The sequence below is a fragment of the Mizuhopecten yessoensis genome, unplaced genomic scaffold (genome assembly GCF_002113885.1).
Source record: "Mizuhopecten yessoensis strain PY_sf001 unplaced genomic scaffold, ASM211388v2 scaffold7069, whole genome shotgun sequence".
Classification (NCBI taxonomy): Eukaryota; Metazoa; Mollusca; class Bivalvia; order Pectinida; family Pectinidae; genus Mizuhopecten; species Mizuhopecten yessoensis.
The window spans coordinates 144,724-163,116 of NW_018406865.1; the positions used below are offsets into that span (position 1 = coordinate 144,724).

Consider the following 18,393-nt stretch of genomic DNA (forward strand, 5'->3'; position numbering starts at 1 on the left):
GGGGGGGGAGGGGGGTAGGGGGGTTACTATTTTACTATTTACTAAAATGATACCCTCTGTTTCCAAATCTGTGCTTCAAAATACCTTGGCTTTAAAAAACACCCTATATAAATGTGAAGCAAAACGAAAACTTGTAAAAGAGAGAAAATCGTGATATTTTAGTATTGGATACCTATTATCTGTACAAATGTTCACGATATTGAAATAAAACGTGTCGTTGTACTTGAAACGCAAATACTTGAATTAACACGAGATTTATTTTCAAATGGTCTAATACTTACACATAAAGCACAAAGCTGCAGAAATATGTGATAAATACTTGATTTAAACACCAACGTTTTGAACAGTTTTCGTTTAGGATCGTTTACCAATATAAAAAAAAAACTGTGAGTGTAAAGGTATGTTACTTTTATCGAACAATAAGATCCAGCTTAGATACATAGACTATATAAAACAACCATTATAATAATTTGTGTCATGATGTTAACTTTTTAAAACAGCATTTTAAATGATAAAAAATAGGTTTACTTAACAGTAATTCATATTATTTCTGATATTTTTTTATTTTCTATTCAGTTCTAAATGATTTGTAATTGCCACATTTGGTGCAATTATTATATATTGACATACGAGTTTTGTACACAACAAACAATATGCAATTGTCAAATATTTTTTTTTGTCTAAATATAGAATCGGAGAAAAATGAATTAGCTATATATGATGTAATAGCAAACGCAAAGTTTGTCAAAAATTAGCTTTTTGCAACTTGTGTTTCTTTTTCGTGTGCAATATAGAAAACTGATAAATGAAGCATGACAGTATTGCCAAAATACTTTTAACGGTTTTGTTGACACACGAATATTTTGTTGTTGTTTTTAATCAACCAATTACTGGATTTACATATGAAATCATTATTTCAGAACCAAAAGGAAAAAGTCAAAACATCTACAATCTGACAACGCAATGCATTACCAGAGTAGGTATAATTTATATTGCGTTCATAAAACGAACTCTATAATAATAATGTATGGAGATCGGAAAGATTCTGTATCACTAATGATGATGGCGCAATTCAAATCAATACTAATTAATGCGTGCGTTATTTACATGTATCTTTTAGCACATACGTTCATTAATCACATAATGTACTGTGTTATCCAGTGAATATACACATGTCATATTTTTTTGCGTATTTACCCATGTAATATGAACTATCAGTCCTGCGATTGGTTGTAAGTTTCAATTGTTTCAATTGTGACGTCACGCCTAGGATAAGTACATGACGTCACAGACTTACGCACTGGAATCAAAATGGCGGCTTTTTGCATTTCAAGGTTGCATGAAAATTGTCGTTTTACACGAGTAAATGGCACACATTTTGTGTGCTAAAAAGGATCTTACACTCGTTTTTATTTCATATGAAATATATAAAACTCGTCACGAATATTTCATTTTAGCTTGCCAAATTGAAACATTCTTAGACTCGTTTCATAAATCTCATATGAAATGGAATCTCATGTAGGATCCTATATATCTGTGCCGCATATTTTAATGTTTAAACACGAGTCAATTTATGATAATCTTGTTATGTTTTACTTGTAGATACGGTGAATGTCAATGAAAACTACGACATTCTTGACACATCTAAAGTTGAACATACTCACAACATTTATGACACCGGGGCCAAGTAGTGTGGCTAAAACGGCAAAGAGATAATATTTACAGACATATAATTGATCAGCTACTTTCTACGTGTGTGATATATGTGAGAACAACTGACGCATTCAAACGTGATAATTTAGGTCACATCAAGCATGCGTTGTACATAAATATTGGTTAACTTATAATACTAGCATAATACATATAATATATGACTCGGGAACAATTCTGTCGTCCACAACACTTCTGTATTGATCAGGAATAAGTCGACTTAACAAAACTACGCCATTCATCTAAGACATACATCTGAAGAAAAAAATCCTATCTACAAGAAACAGCGCTAAACCTTTGCACTGGGAATTCAAGAAATCTCCTAACTGCGGCGAGATCATACAACTTCAGTAACATGAGATACATAAATACATGTATGTAATGTTGTTCAGTGTTAATTTTAATATACTGATGAAATAAAGCAAATATCAGAACATCCGGCGATTACCTTCGGCTACAAAATATCTTTTAAGTTAATGTGGATAGTGATATAGTGATGTAGTGATGACGAAGTGCCATGACCTTCTCGAAAACATTCATAAAAATATATTGAAATAGCAAATAAACACCGTGTTTTGAGATAGAGGTCAAAATGTACGAAGTAACAGGAGCAACATAAAACAATGTTGTTAACTATTATAATTCAGTTAGATGATATTTAATTTGCGTTTGTATTAATTGTCGATAAAAGTTGCATATCAAAGAATTACTTAAGTGTCGCATATGCAAAAACTTGTTTGTTCGTTTGAGTGGTTTTACGTCCGCGTTTCATTACCGAGTAGTTTGGTTATTCGGAAGACGAACAACACAAAAACAACAAATAGCTTTATGTTTATTATAAACTTGTTATTAAATTTGTACTCTAATACTGACAAATACTCGTCGAAAACGTTATATCGAAACCATACAAACCTATGGAGGATATGTAACTGCTAACTAGCATATATATTTTGGGAGCGAGTGAATATACCGTGGATTTCCGGTTATTTGTTAAACATCAGACATGAGTGATCTGATGTTCTTATGAATGAAAACAAAATCAGTAAGAAAAAATTTGCCTAATAATGAAGAAATGAAGTTTATATTATGACACAGTAGAAATACGTTCCTCTATGGTTTTTTTTATCCCACGTCATGACCAAACTACTTAAAAGAAAAAATCGCGAGTGAGGACATTGTTACGAAAGTAGTCCGTGTTATGTTGAATACATTTGTAAAGTGAACGTTTACGTAATTAACACACACACTGTACATGTTAATATCAGTTAAGGTTGTCCACCGACTACTGACGGATAAACTTATTACACATGGTTTCCAAAGGTGCATGTTGATGAAGATTATGGACAAGTTTTGTGGTGGCATTCAGACTTCGCAAGGGAAATAACTCTTTCTTTGTGAGATTTAAAGGTCATAGGAGTGCATCGTGGTTTTGTTGTTACTACCCGAGTTATCGATGTCAGGACGTGGTATCAACTGGATTCGACTTAGATTTATATGACGGACCTCGGCGATAAAGCAGAAAACACTTACTCTTCCGGAACCACTGGTCTTATTCTCTTTGTACTTTTTCAAGTACCTTGTAAATATTTCATTTGATAGTAGGTTGCCCTAGTTTCAATGATTTTGAGTTCGCATTATGATTTTGTTAACACTTCGAAATTATCTTATTGTTGTTTCTCTACCGTCGTATGATTTTATGTCTATTTCGCTGGTTTAATAAAATAAGCAATAACAGCTTTAATTGTTCAGAACGAGAAAAAAAAGTAACCATAACTGTCATCTGGGACCTATCAGGAATTATTTTGTTAAATATTTGGAATTCAGCATTGTTTTGATTATGCAATGCGTGGAGAATTAGAAAAAAATAACGCACCACTGCGTTAACAGTGTTAAATAGAAAATTAATCCCAAATATTGTACAAATATACTTCGTAAAGAATTATTTGTTATCGTAGTACCACTGATGGGACCTAAATGATCGAAATAAACACATATATTGTACAGTAAATGAATGTTTATTTGTTTGCAACAATAAATTTAATGTTTTGATAAGTGTTTCTTACTTCGTATTCCTTGTGATTTTTTACGTTGCAATAGTACAAGGGTATGTTCCAGGTCTCTGCTGCTAGACAATTATTATCTGAGGTTCGCCGAAACATTGTACCTGGAATTTCTTGGAATTTGTTCTTGCACGGTTTGCATGATGGTGAGAAAATGAACTATCGATTGCAGCCTTAAGTCGTTCATTTCAAACATCATAGTTGGTAACACATTGCAATCCATTCTTTTGACCTTTACTACATCTGATGAGTTTTAAATGGACGAGATAACCATATTGTGTAGTTAAGTTGCTGACCTTGTTTGGATTTGATAAAAAATAAACTTTCAAGCACCCCTGGTGTATTGAACATCTAATATGTTACTATAAGCTTCCGTTTAATGCTAATATTGATTATAACGAAAACAATGTTACAATAAAAAGACGTGATCAAACAGTTGTGATTGGAAGGTATGATATCGACGTATCGTGCACGTGAACCATACCTCAAAAGCATTACCCAAAATTGAGTATGCCCGCGTTTCAAATGTGGGTATTGAAGTCCGGTGTTTTTAAAAGCATATCCACTACAAGTAAACATCATACGAAGGCGAATATCATGGACACAAAGCTGGCAAATAATCGGCATGTACTCAACAGGAATGTCATTCAAAGCTGCTGTACGTCTGAAACGCTAACACAATACAGGAATCAGCCGACTGGTCAGTCAACCAACTCTAAAATACATTCCAATATACGACAGACCCCTATAACGACGCAGCGTAAACACAATGCACTGCATCGCTTGGTTAGACGGATGACATTCGCAACAAGCCTCGTTATTAAACGGATAGGAGGCGTCGAGTTTGTCGTGGGATGGAAGTGTGGTGCGATTGAAAACAGACAAAAGAAATAAAGTTCACATATTTATTAACTCCAGCAAGTAAAGTTCAACGGTAAACGATGCACGGCTCACAACACGTTCATTTCTCTTCCGTAATCCTCTAACGTTAGTGCTGGCAAATTCGCCATGCATCCAAATTCACCATCCTGTGACGAAAATGCCATATGACGCCATAACACATAAATTTGACGTGAATACATACAGAATCTTAAATATTTGTGTATAATCAGTCTGTGCGACGGACATCTGGTCATCTAAACTCATTAAACTAAGACCTATTGGTTGTGAGTGTAAATGTATTACATACAAAATAAAAAATACCCGTATATCAACGATAATTGCAGTTATATGGTCAACTGAGCCGTCAATGCAAGTAATTTTTTTTTTACTAGTGCACTTTGGTAAATACAATGTTCAGACGATCATATGCTTGTTTATGGAAATTACACTGACTCTCGGTTCGATAACTAAGCGGTGGGGGGAGGGGGGGGGTCGACCTTTGGAAGCACTGGACCCTCTCATCCGGACCCGATGAAAAATATAACTCTGAGCACCGATTTGGAAGTTTATATTTTTTCAGGACTGAGTCTTTATTGCGATGCATGTACATTCACCTCATCTCAGCCGATCCAAGCCATCTTACTCAAACAGCCATAATCAGTTTATTCAAGTTACCGAAAATTAAGTATCACAGCTTAAAAATCATTTATTTCAGTGTCAATCACTGTTACACACACGCATTTGGAGATGTTAGCATCAGTACGACTTGTGTAACATAAAACTACAAAATTGTACAATTAAACACTGACATTACTTGCAAATACGTGAAATGTTTGAAGGTGACGAAACTGCCTGCACATTTGATCAAAACCACTGAATGCCTTATGACGACACATAAATGTTGGTGCGTAACGTCATTCAGGCGTTTTTATAACAATGTTTATATATAAGAACTTCTGTCAATCTTCTGCTGTACTAGTGCTCGTCGGCATTTCGGTACACGCGAATTTGGACGAATAATTAACTGAAACCTTTATTAATGTGACGAATTTGCCTGTACTAACGTTATAGTTCTTTCACACAACATCCACTTTCAGTCTCCATTCTAACTAATCTACGAATAACAATAAAACTCTAAAACTAACAAAACTACATGTGTACAACTTCTCTAAAACTACATAAACATTACTCTGGCGATTCTCAAGTGCGCACTTTCCGTTATATATGACCCCAGTATTTATAGGTGCTAAAATTAGATTACACGAGCATTGGTCAAAGTAATGACACGTGGACATTATTGATTTATTCGAAGCCTTGACCAGTACTTTAAGAAGTTACATAATTTATCCACGGCAATACCTTGGCCTCGTTTTATATTTAGCACTTTCCAAATATAAATCAATACTACTACTGTACGTGTTCTACCGTTCTCAAATTCGATCAATTGTCAATAAAAAAACACCAAAAAACCCCAAGGGGTTGCTTAATCTTTTTCAGTGTGTATTTATTGACTTACAAGTTGATTAAGATATTTGTTTTCCTACTTCGCATTCGTGTTATTATCTCATGTACATATTACCCTTTATAAATGTACAAGTACACTGTACATATGTTTGTTTTCCTCATACTTTTATGTAACATGTTATGTTTGCATGTTTATCAAAAAGATGTCTGGTTTCCATTTGCTAAGACACGAATGATATAGTTTCAACTGTAGAAATCCAATCTTTGAAATTTCTCACCACTTTAACTAGAAAAGGGATTTGTCATACGTGTTCAAAATGACCTAACGATAGCCACCTTACGATATCCTCTTTTTCAAGAAGTATAAGATAAGTGCTACAGTATTTGCTGATATAACCTCTTATCAGCAGACAACGTTTACCGAGGAAATTGTTCAGTTATCTTATAATTTTCTAAGTAAAACGCATTACTCATCTAGTGGGTGTGATCACACTTTAAGATAGGCACTTTTACATGTAAAGCAAAGCATGATATTGAATTAGTTTTTTTCCATACATGTAGTTCAAAATAAAGCTTTCTAAAACCTTTGATTCATTCACAGAGCTTAGGACAGAGTTTTCAAATGTACTTAGGTCTTTTTTTTGAGTAATTGACACTGTTAATTGTTTTCAAAGTGAGCAGAATGATTTGATTACATTTCCGTGAAAGTGTTGATTACTCTATATAGCTTATCATTTTATACCTGATTGTTTAAAGTCGATCAAGGACGTTTCTCACATGCCCCGTCGGGAAACGCACGAGGTTTCTGGTTTTGAATGAAGTAATTTCCTCGTTACGTATAACACTTGTTTTGCTCCAGGTTCCTCATGTTGTGCTTACCAATCTGTACCATTTATCTAACATAATTGTTCCTTATTGAGATAAGTTTTATGTCATCTGAATCAAAGTCTAAGTCTTATGTATACTACTGCAAACACCTCCTGAACATCGCCGTGATTCGTCCTTCATGCGCCCATTAACAAATTCTATTTTCGTCGTTTTTCTCAAAACCAGTGTCAATTTTAACAGACTTTTGTAAGTTGCTTTCAATGATTACTCCCTATGAGTAAATGAATAGTTTTCAAGATTAATGAAGCACTGTTTAACGCATTTAAAGAAATAATGTTCACGTTTAAACGAGGTAGCTATCATGTTAGATAATGGAAGCATTTTAACGAGATCTTTATCCAGATTGATATCGCTAGGCCTCCGTACTATTGTTTTATCAAATCTAATCTTTCAGTATTTTTTATGTCCCTAGAATAAGATATCAACGTACGAATACCTGTTTTATGAGACAAACATTTACTTGTTGCTTTATATTTGTAGTATATCTATCTATTTCATTTACTTTACAATACAAATATATTTGACGCCAAAATGCAGCTTGATGATAGTGTGAGGTTTTTTTTTTTTTTTTTTTTTAACACTACACATTATCCTTTTCTCGTATTGATTTTAAACACATATAACTTATTGGTTTTACTATCGTGTCACACACGCTTTGGCACCCACAGTTATCTAAATGTGATAAAGTGTAGTGTGTATGTCGTATATCACTACCCTAATACACATTTACAAGATCGTTCTCTTATCTCCTTCTGTAAACTTCCTGGTGTCGATACGGGTGGAGCTGGACGAGAGCAACGCATTTTTGCATTCTTTACCTTCATCATGACGTCTGGCAGGACTAAACGTGAGATCCTACAACTTATTGTCATAGGATGTTTTGCTGGTTTTCCTAATTTTGTTTATTCGTCATGTAAGTAATATTTCATTCATATTGGCTATAATCACAACGAACCATAGAAGTAATTTGAAGTATACTATATCAGTATTTAGAAATATCCTTATAATTATCCAGTTTTAATTTAGATGATAATACTTCGTGTTTAAATATCACTCTTTCACGGATTAATGACAACTACAGTGTAACAAGATAGATACCGAGCCAGATTTCATATCGTACATATAATTGCTATATATGTCTAGTCAGGACGTTAGCCACAGCTTTCATACATATGATGTGTAGAAGGTAGTTCGTGTTTGACAACAGAGATAACATTTTTGAGAGATCAACCCTTTAAATCCAGCTAAGTGTTATGTATATCAATAGTGAAAGGAGACACTCATATGTCTGTGAGATATTTTATAATGGTATATTCACACATGTGTTTGGCAATGGCAAACTCTCTCAAATGATCTTTAGCAAACAGACCATCTACTTTGTATCACCTAAAGTTGTATATGGGCCTTCTTCATAAACTCTAAACATAATTTACTAACAATTTGTAGTACGTGACAATTGTAGCTTACACTATGAAAAATAGGTAATCAACAACCTTGTTTTTGAGGACATTGTTTTTGTTTTCTTTGTTTACTTAAAGTATAAATTTGATGAGCAAGATTCATTCAAAAGCACTATTTAAATATTATTACGAAATGCATGCATACTGCTTTCATTCTGGTAGATAACATTGCACAAGGAAAGCGAGCGTCACAGAGTTCTGTCTACGGCGTGTGGGGAGCTGACAAAGCAGTAGATGGTGTGATAGGAAAAGATGTTGGAGGATGAAGTTGTAGTAGCACGAACCCAACAGGATCATCGACGGCATGGTGGATTGTTGACCTTCAACAAATGTCGAGGATAAAAACTATAAATATCACGTACAGACAGGATTGTAAGTAATGGTATTTGCTAAACACACTAGTGTATTTATTGTGGGAGAGTATATGAGTATAAAGCAGATGAGAAAATGTTGCAAAAAAAGCGCAAAAACAAAATGTTTTTTTCTTAATAAACTCACCCAGACAAAACCGAACTTGAATTTTTTTAATTTTTTTTTATACATATTACATCTATATATATCGCTCAACCCACACATACAATTTTTGAACCTTCTGCCACCTTAATATCAAACCAGCAGGCCCCGAGGCATTCACCTTCCTATTAAATCTTCTGCCCAAAAGGGAAAAACCCACAATCTATTTTTGATTTGATTCCGTGGTCCCTCTACTAATTTAAATCAGTGATATATATTAAACTATGTTACTCAAAAAGCATTTGATCAAATGTCTTCTTCATTTAAATTTGTAAAATATTTCAAATAAACGTTTATGACCGACACAATAACCCAAGTTGCGTATTAAATTTGTCTGTTGCTAACACGGTGCTGAAAATGGAGGGATATTCTTACCATTGTAGGTACAATGTTTGTAGATTTACGTGCTTAAATGGAAGTATGTAAGTAGCAGTTAACTGTTTTGAATTATCCGAAAACCTTAACGACAATCGTAATTGTATATTCATTAGAGTATTTTTCATATCAAAGTACAGTTTTAAATAGATCTTTAAGTATGTACTGAAAAGTAACGTGTTACGATGTGGCATAGCTATTAAATAATGAAACATGGCGTTACAAAGACTTCATGTTTTAAGAACTCTTAAAAAATACAATCAACATGTCTTTCGTATAACTTCAAGTAGTGTTATACATTTTTTCTGGTTAAATGTTTGTTTGTTTGTCCGAGTGTAATGGCCCATCGACAACTTGTGTTGATTTGTTATGGCGCAACCATCGTAAATCTAATGAAATAACAAACAGAATAATCTTTGAAAGTTAAGATAGTATAAAGGGGGAAAATAGGAAAGTAAAGTTAACAATATCGTGTAAAGAATGAAATAGGAAAATGTATTGATAAATGCCGAAAAAACCCGTCATATAGGTTAAATTAATGGCGTAACAGTTAATAAGACAGACCAATGTCTTTTATATAGTTTGAAAATGCCTCCAAGTCTACGGAGGTGAAAAAGGTTTTTCTTGTCCGTTTAAGTATTTTCACGAATGTACCAAAAACGATAAACTCAAACCTGTCTTCAACATATTCTGAAATTTAAGTAGTAGCATTTATTTATATATTCGTTTCATTTTGTTTCTTAACAATAGAAATTGCAGCAATAAATATAAAAGGATTCACTATTTCATAAAAAAACCTCTATTCCAGATCCCTTTCGCCTTTCTGGATTTTATCTTTATGTTTCCAACATGACCGTTTTGGACAGTCTTCGAAGTACATGGCATCTATGTTTTCATGACGACACAAAGGATCCAGAACTTCCATCATTCAACCAATCTCGTTGTTGTCCTGTTGACGGACGATATGTCATATTCTACAACATGCGTCCCGCTGATAATGGGCCTAAGTCTTATCGATACTACTCGACAACAAACGCTGTGTTGGAATTATGTGAGGTGCAGGTTTTTGGTAAATATAAATGTTCGCTATAATCTTAATAACCTTATTTCAGTTACTAAACATTAAATCGAACACAAGTCACCTCACATTTTAATGTCATATGACTATATATGGTACATTGTACATGCCTCTCTTTCATTATTTCAGAAGGAAAATATTAGGACATTTTATGTTTTCAAATCCTAATGATTATTGGATGACAATATTACGAAATATTTTTACTTTATTATTATGCTGTGAATTAATAGTGACCTGAACAATGAGCCGTGTATATCCTTCCATTAGGATGTCCGGTAAATCGTTTTGGATCTACCTGTTCGGGAATATGTCACTGTGGTGTGGGTGGATGTGATCCTGATACCGGACTATGTGACGTCACTGGATGTCAGAGTGGATGGATGGGACCACACTGCTCTGAAGGTAAAATGACTTAGATATGTCTACATATACAATATAACACTTAATGTATATGTCACGTCGGTTTATCAACATACGTTGCTAATTTGGAAATTTCATTTAGTTTCGAATGTGCAATTTTGTACATGTACTGTACCTGTGTGATTACTAGTTCTGAAAATGAGTTAGTTCTAATATTAGTAGGTGGGTTTTTTTCAGAATGTGGAAGTGGCAAATTTGGCATGAACTGTAACCACACGTGTCATTGTTCACAACCCGGATGTGATAGAGAAAATGGTAGCTGCGCCGTGCCAGGATGTGAAGCAGGATGGCAAGGGAGAGCTTATGATACGAGTACTAATTTAATTGCCTTGTTTTATTACATTTCATATATGTGATTCTCTATTTTGATTAACATATCTACATTATTATAAAACATCAATAGTTTGCGTTTGATTTCACCTACTCTTAAACATAAGATTCGTGTTAGTCAAGAAATGTTACAGCAGATTCCTACACTACAAGTGAATGATCTAAATGAGAGCAATATATCTGAAATAGAACTTTTAGACAATTTATATTGGTGACAGTTTATTTGTGCTGTTTCCATAATAATTTGTTCTCAATGATTTAAAGGCATTTTGTTCACAATTCCATGCCGGTATGAACGCAAGCCGGTTACGTTACAAACATATTTAACATGAAGCCTCATTTTATTACGTTCATAATATGTATTACCTGAGTTCAAGATTCCTGAACTAGCTTAACGTCACAAAAATGTTTGCTTCTAACGGTTGTCTCATTTGCTCTATTAGACGCGGAAGGAGAACCTTCAAAATGACGCTGATAATGCTTATAGGGGAACTTGCATTGGGAATGTTAGTATTCTGAAATCATATCAAACAATTCAAATTATGCTAACATTAACATTATCTAAATAACACATGCTATTTATTCAGAGTGTGGAGCCGGCAACTTTGGCGAGAACTGTTTACAGACATGTCACTGTGCTTTACCGGGATGTGACCAATTTAACGGGAGCTGTACACAGCCAGGATGTGAACCTGGATGGACAGGAATGGCTTGTGATAAGGGTACTTATTTATATGATAAAAAAGATTGGGCATTGAACAGTGTTTCCGTGTTTGTCATGACATGATCACGATGACTATATGAGTTTCAAAATCTAAATTAAATCATCCAGAAATGTGATGTACTCGTAGATAGATTTGTCGGCAAAATATTCTTTAAACATTAAACAAAAGTAAAAACAAAAGTTAAAAAAATAGATCCGATGTCAGATTGTCAATTTGTTTTAAGGGGTTCTTGAATGATATGGTTTTCCGAAAGACGTAATTAAAAAAAAAAATCCCATCAAAGAATGATCCATGGAATTTCATAATAAAACGAGTCCAGAAACAATTAAGTTAGCCACTCTGTGCTTTTTATTTATTAATAAACCTTTGAAATAGTTTATTATTGAGTATATTACAATAAGAAAAAAGAATTTGTTTATGAAACAACAGAAGAGGACATTCATAATACAATTGAAGGGGAAGTGGTGTGCTGCAAACGTACATATATACATGCAATATAAATTATTCAAAGGCCATTACAAATTTTGTTTAAAATTATACAGTAACGTATGACAATACTTTAGATTGCCCCGGGTAATATAAATTATCTACTAGGTGGAAGCAAGGGAGCAACTATGAAGCTCTTTGTTTCGTTTCTTTTATATTTAATCATCACAAGGAATTTGGATGTTATTTTTATATATATTCCACTTTGTTGTATTACTTGTAGCTATAATGTGAAGAATATGTACTTCACATGTCACATTCTTACAGTTTTTATGACATGATTTCAGTCTGTCTCACCGGATACTTTGGTGTGGACTGTAAAGAGATATGTCACTGTGAGATTCCTGGATGTAACAGAACGAATTGAGTGTGTATCAGGTCTGGTTGTGAGGCAGGATGGGAAGGACTGTCGTGCGACAAAGGTAATACAATCTTCATCATGTATAGTATATTCGTCGTTAATCGTTTGAAATGATAAATAGATAAAAAAAAAAAATTGTACTACACACATGTAACAATAAATGCAATCTGAAAGGCTTCTGTTTTTTAAAAGATACATATCAATCCGCTTTGCACATATTTCAAAAAAATGTCTATGCTTGGCTTGATAAATATTTTTTTATATATTTCAATGCAGCTATGTTTAACCAGTATTTAAATGAAATTGATAAATACGTTTTTTTCATCGATTTGGAATGAAAGCATGCGATATTGGTACATATGGCAAAGATTGTAAATCACTTCCAACTTCGCTACTCCCGGATGTGACATGACCAGCGGGAATTGTATCGTGTCCGGATGTGCGCTTGGATGGCAAGGACCTAATTGTAATAGAGATAATGGCAAATATATAGCAAAATCGATTTTTTAAGGAGAAAGCTCTCCATTGTTGCAGTGTGGTTTCCAATCCCGACATATGCTCTAAATGTAAAAATATCGTTTAAGTACGAATAAAGGAAGCGCTAATTGGATTTTTATCTTTAGATGTAGAAAAACAAACTAAGTTATTATTCATCATTTTATTTCACCATATCGCCATTTCGCCCACTTATGCCTCATTAATTAAACTGAAGTCCAACGAATGACAAATATATGTCTGAAAATGTTAAAGTGTTCCGAATACACCACAAAGGGGGAGGTGTCTATAAAATCCTTGATGACGTTACAAATGTTTAGCTACAACAAGTAAACTATACTCAATTTAGCATTACGTGTAAACCGTGTCAGAATAAATACCTGCAACAATGCTTCAGCCGATATCATTGCCAATTTCACAGAAAATTTGATTATTTATATTGTCTATCCAATTAGCTTGCAACATCAGTTCGTTTGGTAATAACTGTGATAACATATGTCACTGTACCAAACCCGGATGTGACAGATTCACCGGATTATGTAACGTGGCGGGATGTGATGTTGGCTGGACAGGTTCGGCATGTGACCAAGGTATTCAGATAAACGTTTTATTTACATACTCTTCGTATTAGCATACGTTCATTTGTATAAGCTCGATAAACGTGAGAGTATTGCAAACATATTAGTTTATGAGTTAGGAATAATCTACAGTCGATAAAACACCAAATGAAATTAGCAAGTCACGACCTGCAACATCTGACCGTGACATGTATAACAAATTCATAACACGAACCATTCAATGTAATTGATGTGAATGAGAATATACGTAATTTATAATGGCAATGTTGAGTGAGTGTATTAATGAATACAAGGGAAATTTAAACTTCTGTTTCAACTTGTAGATGTATGATTAGAAATCTCTTGGGTGTTTACAAATTTTGATACTTGAAAATCAAATATATCACCCTTATCAAATATTTAACTAGTAAACAATATTTATGACACCATAACAGAATAATGTTGCTAAAATCAGCATATTTATAGTACGAAAGAATAGCAAGTTACCGCATTAAAAAAACATTATTTTTTCCGAACACGTATAGGAACCCTAGCTGTCATATTGGAACTGCCATCCCGTTGTGTAACATGGATTTTATGTTGGTTAAATTGCAATTATACCAATTATTATATTGTATATTACTAGAGAACAAAATTGTCTCACAACACACTTCTTTATTGATCAGTATATCATATCGCTATAGCAGCAAGATAAAGTATTGATCATTTGTTATGCTTGTTTCGGTATAAATATGCTGGTGATTTAAGGCCGAGTTTACGATAATGTTCAGTTTTTATACAATGAATCTGTTAATGTATGTAATGTTTACATAGACAAACTTGTATAAAATAAACTGTTGTTTCTATTTATATTGTAGGCGTTAACATAAACAGTAAAGATAATTCGATGGTAAGTACAAATGAATTCAACGTTCGTCTTCCAATTTATACATGTTATGTTAATAAAATAGGAACCCTTTTACGCTCATTTTCACTTCACAAGATTGTTCCAAATATTAACAATTATCTCTCAAAATCTTTAATATGATATTTTTTTTAGGATTTTTACGGTCTTTCTCACTTCACAAGAATGTCCTAAATATTACAACTGATCTCTTGACATATTTACACTGATGTCAAAAACAGGATTAAATATACAAGGATATAACAAAGAGAGTGTGTATATATTTATGTAACGTTTCAATACAATTCCTTTCTCACGGAATACTTATTTGTTTAATTTTGTTTCAGAAATCAGGATCCGATGCTTTGGTAGGTTACATACTGTTTGGATCATTGCTGTTTATTTCCATCGGGTTCAACATAGGATTTATAATTGATCGTCTAAGGTATGACAACTTTGTATTTATTTAACCAACTTATTCGATGTTCTTGCTATCGTTAATATCTTTTATATAATATGCACAAACTATGTCTGGTTCAATATTGTTTTGTCAACTATATATGAACAGGTTGATTTGTACAAAATGAATATTTCTAGGTTAATAAGGTAACAGTCAATGTATACGTCTATTTTACTATAGTAAAGTTTTATGATATGATTTCACGCAAAATGAATCTTTCTATACAATTACAGATCCTTTAAAGGGGGAACAAATTTAAATTAAAACCCATTATTTTCAAATTCATGTTTCCAAGGAACTTTGCTTTAAAATAACTATTTAAATGAAACAAAATGAAAACTTGTAAAGCAGTATTTGGTACCTCTTATATGTACAAATGTTAACGATAATGAAATAAAACGTGACGTTGTACTTACAATACAAAGTAACGCCTTTTGACCTTACCAGTTGTCACCAAAGAGTATTCATATTTCTTTTTAAAAAGATAAAATCAGAAACACCTGAGTTAAAACGATATATTTTTAAATGGTCTATTACTTAAACATAAAGCACAAAGCTGCAGCAATATGTGAAAAATATTTGACTATAACACCAAATTTTGACAGTTTTTATTCAGTATCGTTTAACAATATCATAAATCCTTGCAAGTGTAAAGGTAAATAACTGTTATCGAATAATACGATAGAGCTTAGATATATAGACGACAAACATCATATTTTGTATCTTTATAGTTTCTTTTCATAAAAGCATTTAAATGTTAAACATTATGTTTATTTAACAAGAATTCCTTTCAATTGTAACATTTTATAATATATATGTAGTTCTAAGTAATTTATAATTGCCAAATTTGGTGTAATTTTTATTTATTGACATGCGAGTTTTGTATATAATGTACAACAAACTATATGCAATTTTCCAATCAATTATTTCGAAACATATTAATGGAAAAAATGTGTTATTTGTATATGATATATAAAATTCATGGATAGTACAGTATATATGTATGTAAGTTCACCTCAGTTGATACTTTCTAATGTTGGACATTCTTTATGTCTCCACTATTTTGATCCGCAAGTCGGAAGATAGACTGTTGTGAATACAACTCTGGTATAAACTTATTTATTTAAACAATAAGATACGTTAATAAAACAAAATAGTAATAAACAGTAGGTCTAGCATTTTTTTCACGACGAGTGTATTTTATGCGATGGGAGACAACTCGAACGACAATTCAATTACTAACTGAAAAATGGGGAATTGGAAAATTTAAAAGTAGTCCCATGGAAAAAACAGCCGTTCATACTAATATGAACAGCTGCTTTTGGGTCACATGTGCTACTATTAACCAATCACACAACCTTTAACAAAGCACACAACCAAGTTTGGAATTATGTATGAAATAATTATTTCAGAACCAAAAGGAAAAAGTCAGAACGTGCACAATCTGACAGCGAAATGCATTACCAGTGTAAGTATAATTTACATTGCATAATTAACACGAACACCATAATTGTAATGTATGAAGTTCGGAAATATTATTTACCATTAACAATGTTGATGCAATTCAAATCAATGATAAATAACGCGTGCGATATATATCTTAAAGCAAATAAGTTCATATTTATACTGCATCGTTTAATATTTACACTCGAGTTTATTTATGATAATCTCATTATTTTGTTTTCTTGTAGATACAGTTAATGTCAATGAGAACTATGAAATTCTTGACACATCGAAAATTGAACGAACAAAAAACATTTATGACACCGTAGACAAGAAGTGTGGCTAAAACGGCAAAGGAGATAATATTTACCTACAGATTAATAATCGACTCCTTTATACGTGTGTGATATATGTGAGAACAACTAACGCATTCAAACGTAATAACTTGGGTCACATCAAGCATGCGTTGGATAGAAATATCTGTTAACTTATAATACTAGCATTATACATATAATATATGACTCGGGAACAAAACTGTCGTCAACAACATTGTTATTTTGATCAGTAATAAGTCGAACTAACAAAACTGCGCCATTCATCTTAGGCATACATTTGAAGAAAAAAGATCCTGATAGAATAAAGCAAATATCAGAACGTCCGGCGATTATCCACGGCTACAAAATATCTTTAAAATTAATATAGATAGTGATATTGATGACAAAGTGCCATGACTTTCTTGAAATCATTCATAAAAATATGAGAAGATCTTATGAACACATTGTTTTGAGATTGAGGTCAAAGTGTATTATGAAACAGGAACAACATATATGACTGTTGTAAAACCTTGTAATTTAGTTTTATGATATCCATTTTGCGTTTGTATTAATTGTCGATAAAAGATTCATATCCAAAAATTACTTGTGTGTTGCAAATGCAAAATCTTGTTTGTTTGTTTGTTTGAGGGGTGTTATGTCCGACATTCGCTACCGAGTAGTTCTATCAAAATCATACAAAGCTATGGAAGATATGTAACCGCTGACTAGCATCTATATTTTGATGCTATTCTGATGGGTTTTTGATGAATAAAAAAACAAATGAACTATTCAATGCGAGTGAAAACAAAATCAACAAGAAAAAACTTTACCTTATAATAAAGGAACTTACTGGAAGATTTTCTTTATACTTTGACAGTAGAAATAAGTCCCTCTATTTTTTTTTAATCCAAAGTCATAAATACTCTACTGAAATGTAAATCGAAAGGGAGGACATTGTTACGAAAGTAGTCCGTGTTATCTTGAATACATTTGTAAAATGAAAATCATCTCATCTCTAACATAGCATCGTTTATGTAATCATGACACAAACGGCATATTTTAAACGCTTAAGGTTGTCCGTCGACTGCTGACAGACCAACGTATAACACATGGTTTCCGTGATAGATGTCGACTGCTGACAGACCAACGTATAATACATGGTTTCCGTGATAGATGTCGACTGCTAACAGACCAACGTATACCACATGGTTTCCGTGATAGATGTCGACTGCTGACAGACCATCGTATAACACATGGTTTCCGTGATAGATGTTGATGAAGACTATGGACAAGGTCTATGGTTTCGCAAGGGAAATGTGCTCTTTTTTGTTTTTGTTTTTGTTTTTATTATTATGCTCATTGGAATGCATTGTGGTTTTGTTGTTAATACCTGAGTTCTCGATGTGAGGAAGTGGTATTAAATGTATTCGACTTTACATGCCGTGTGTCGTCGATGAAGCACTTACCC

At 33.0% G+C, this 18,393-nt stretch overlaps 3 protein-coding genes across 3 annotated transcripts in view; all 3 read left to right on the plus strand.

Annotated features, from left to right (window-relative positions):
• LOC110453048 (cell death abnormality protein 1-like) overlaps positions 1 to 2,407 on the plus strand; it is a 19,318-nt gene extending 16,911 nt beyond the window's left edge. The window contains exons 12-13 of the mRNA XM_021501868.1: positions 921 to 976; positions 1,603 to 2,407. Coding sequence (XP_021357543.1) covers positions 921 to 976; positions 1,603 to 1,691 — 145 coding nt within the window. The 3' untranslated portion in view covers positions 1,692 to 2,407. The remainder of the gene's footprint in view (positions 1 to 920; positions 977 to 1,602) is intronic.
• Positions 2,408 to 7,798: 5,391 nt separating this feature from the next.
• LOC110453054 (multiple epidermal growth factor-like domains protein 6) lies at positions 7,799 to 12,807 on the plus strand. Its single transcript, XM_021501872.1, has 7 exons — positions 7,799 to 7,917; positions 8,627 to 8,836; positions 10,161 to 10,421; positions 10,698 to 10,832; positions 11,028 to 11,162; positions 11,768 to 11,902; positions 12,679 to 12,807. Exons 2-7 carry the CDS (start codon positions 8,794 to 8,796, stop codon positions 12,756 to 12,758), a joined length of 789 nt encoding a protein of 262 aa, XP_021357547.1. The 5' UTR covers positions 7,799 to 7,917; positions 8,627 to 8,793; the 3' UTR covers positions 12,759 to 12,807.
• Positions 12,808 to 13,160: 353 nt separating this feature from the next.
• LOC110453049 (multiple epidermal growth factor-like domains protein 10) lies at positions 13,161 to 17,485 on the plus strand. The gene is made up of 6 exons (XM_021501869.1): positions 13,161 to 13,191; positions 13,703 to 13,837; positions 14,683 to 14,714; positions 15,056 to 15,153; positions 16,581 to 16,636; positions 16,860 to 17,485. Exons 1-6 carry the CDS (start codon positions 13,161 to 13,163, stop codon positions 16,955 to 16,957), a joined length of 450 nt encoding a protein of 149 aa, XP_021357544.1. The 3' UTR covers positions 16,958 to 17,485.
• Positions 17,486 to 18,393: the final 908 nt, after the last annotated feature.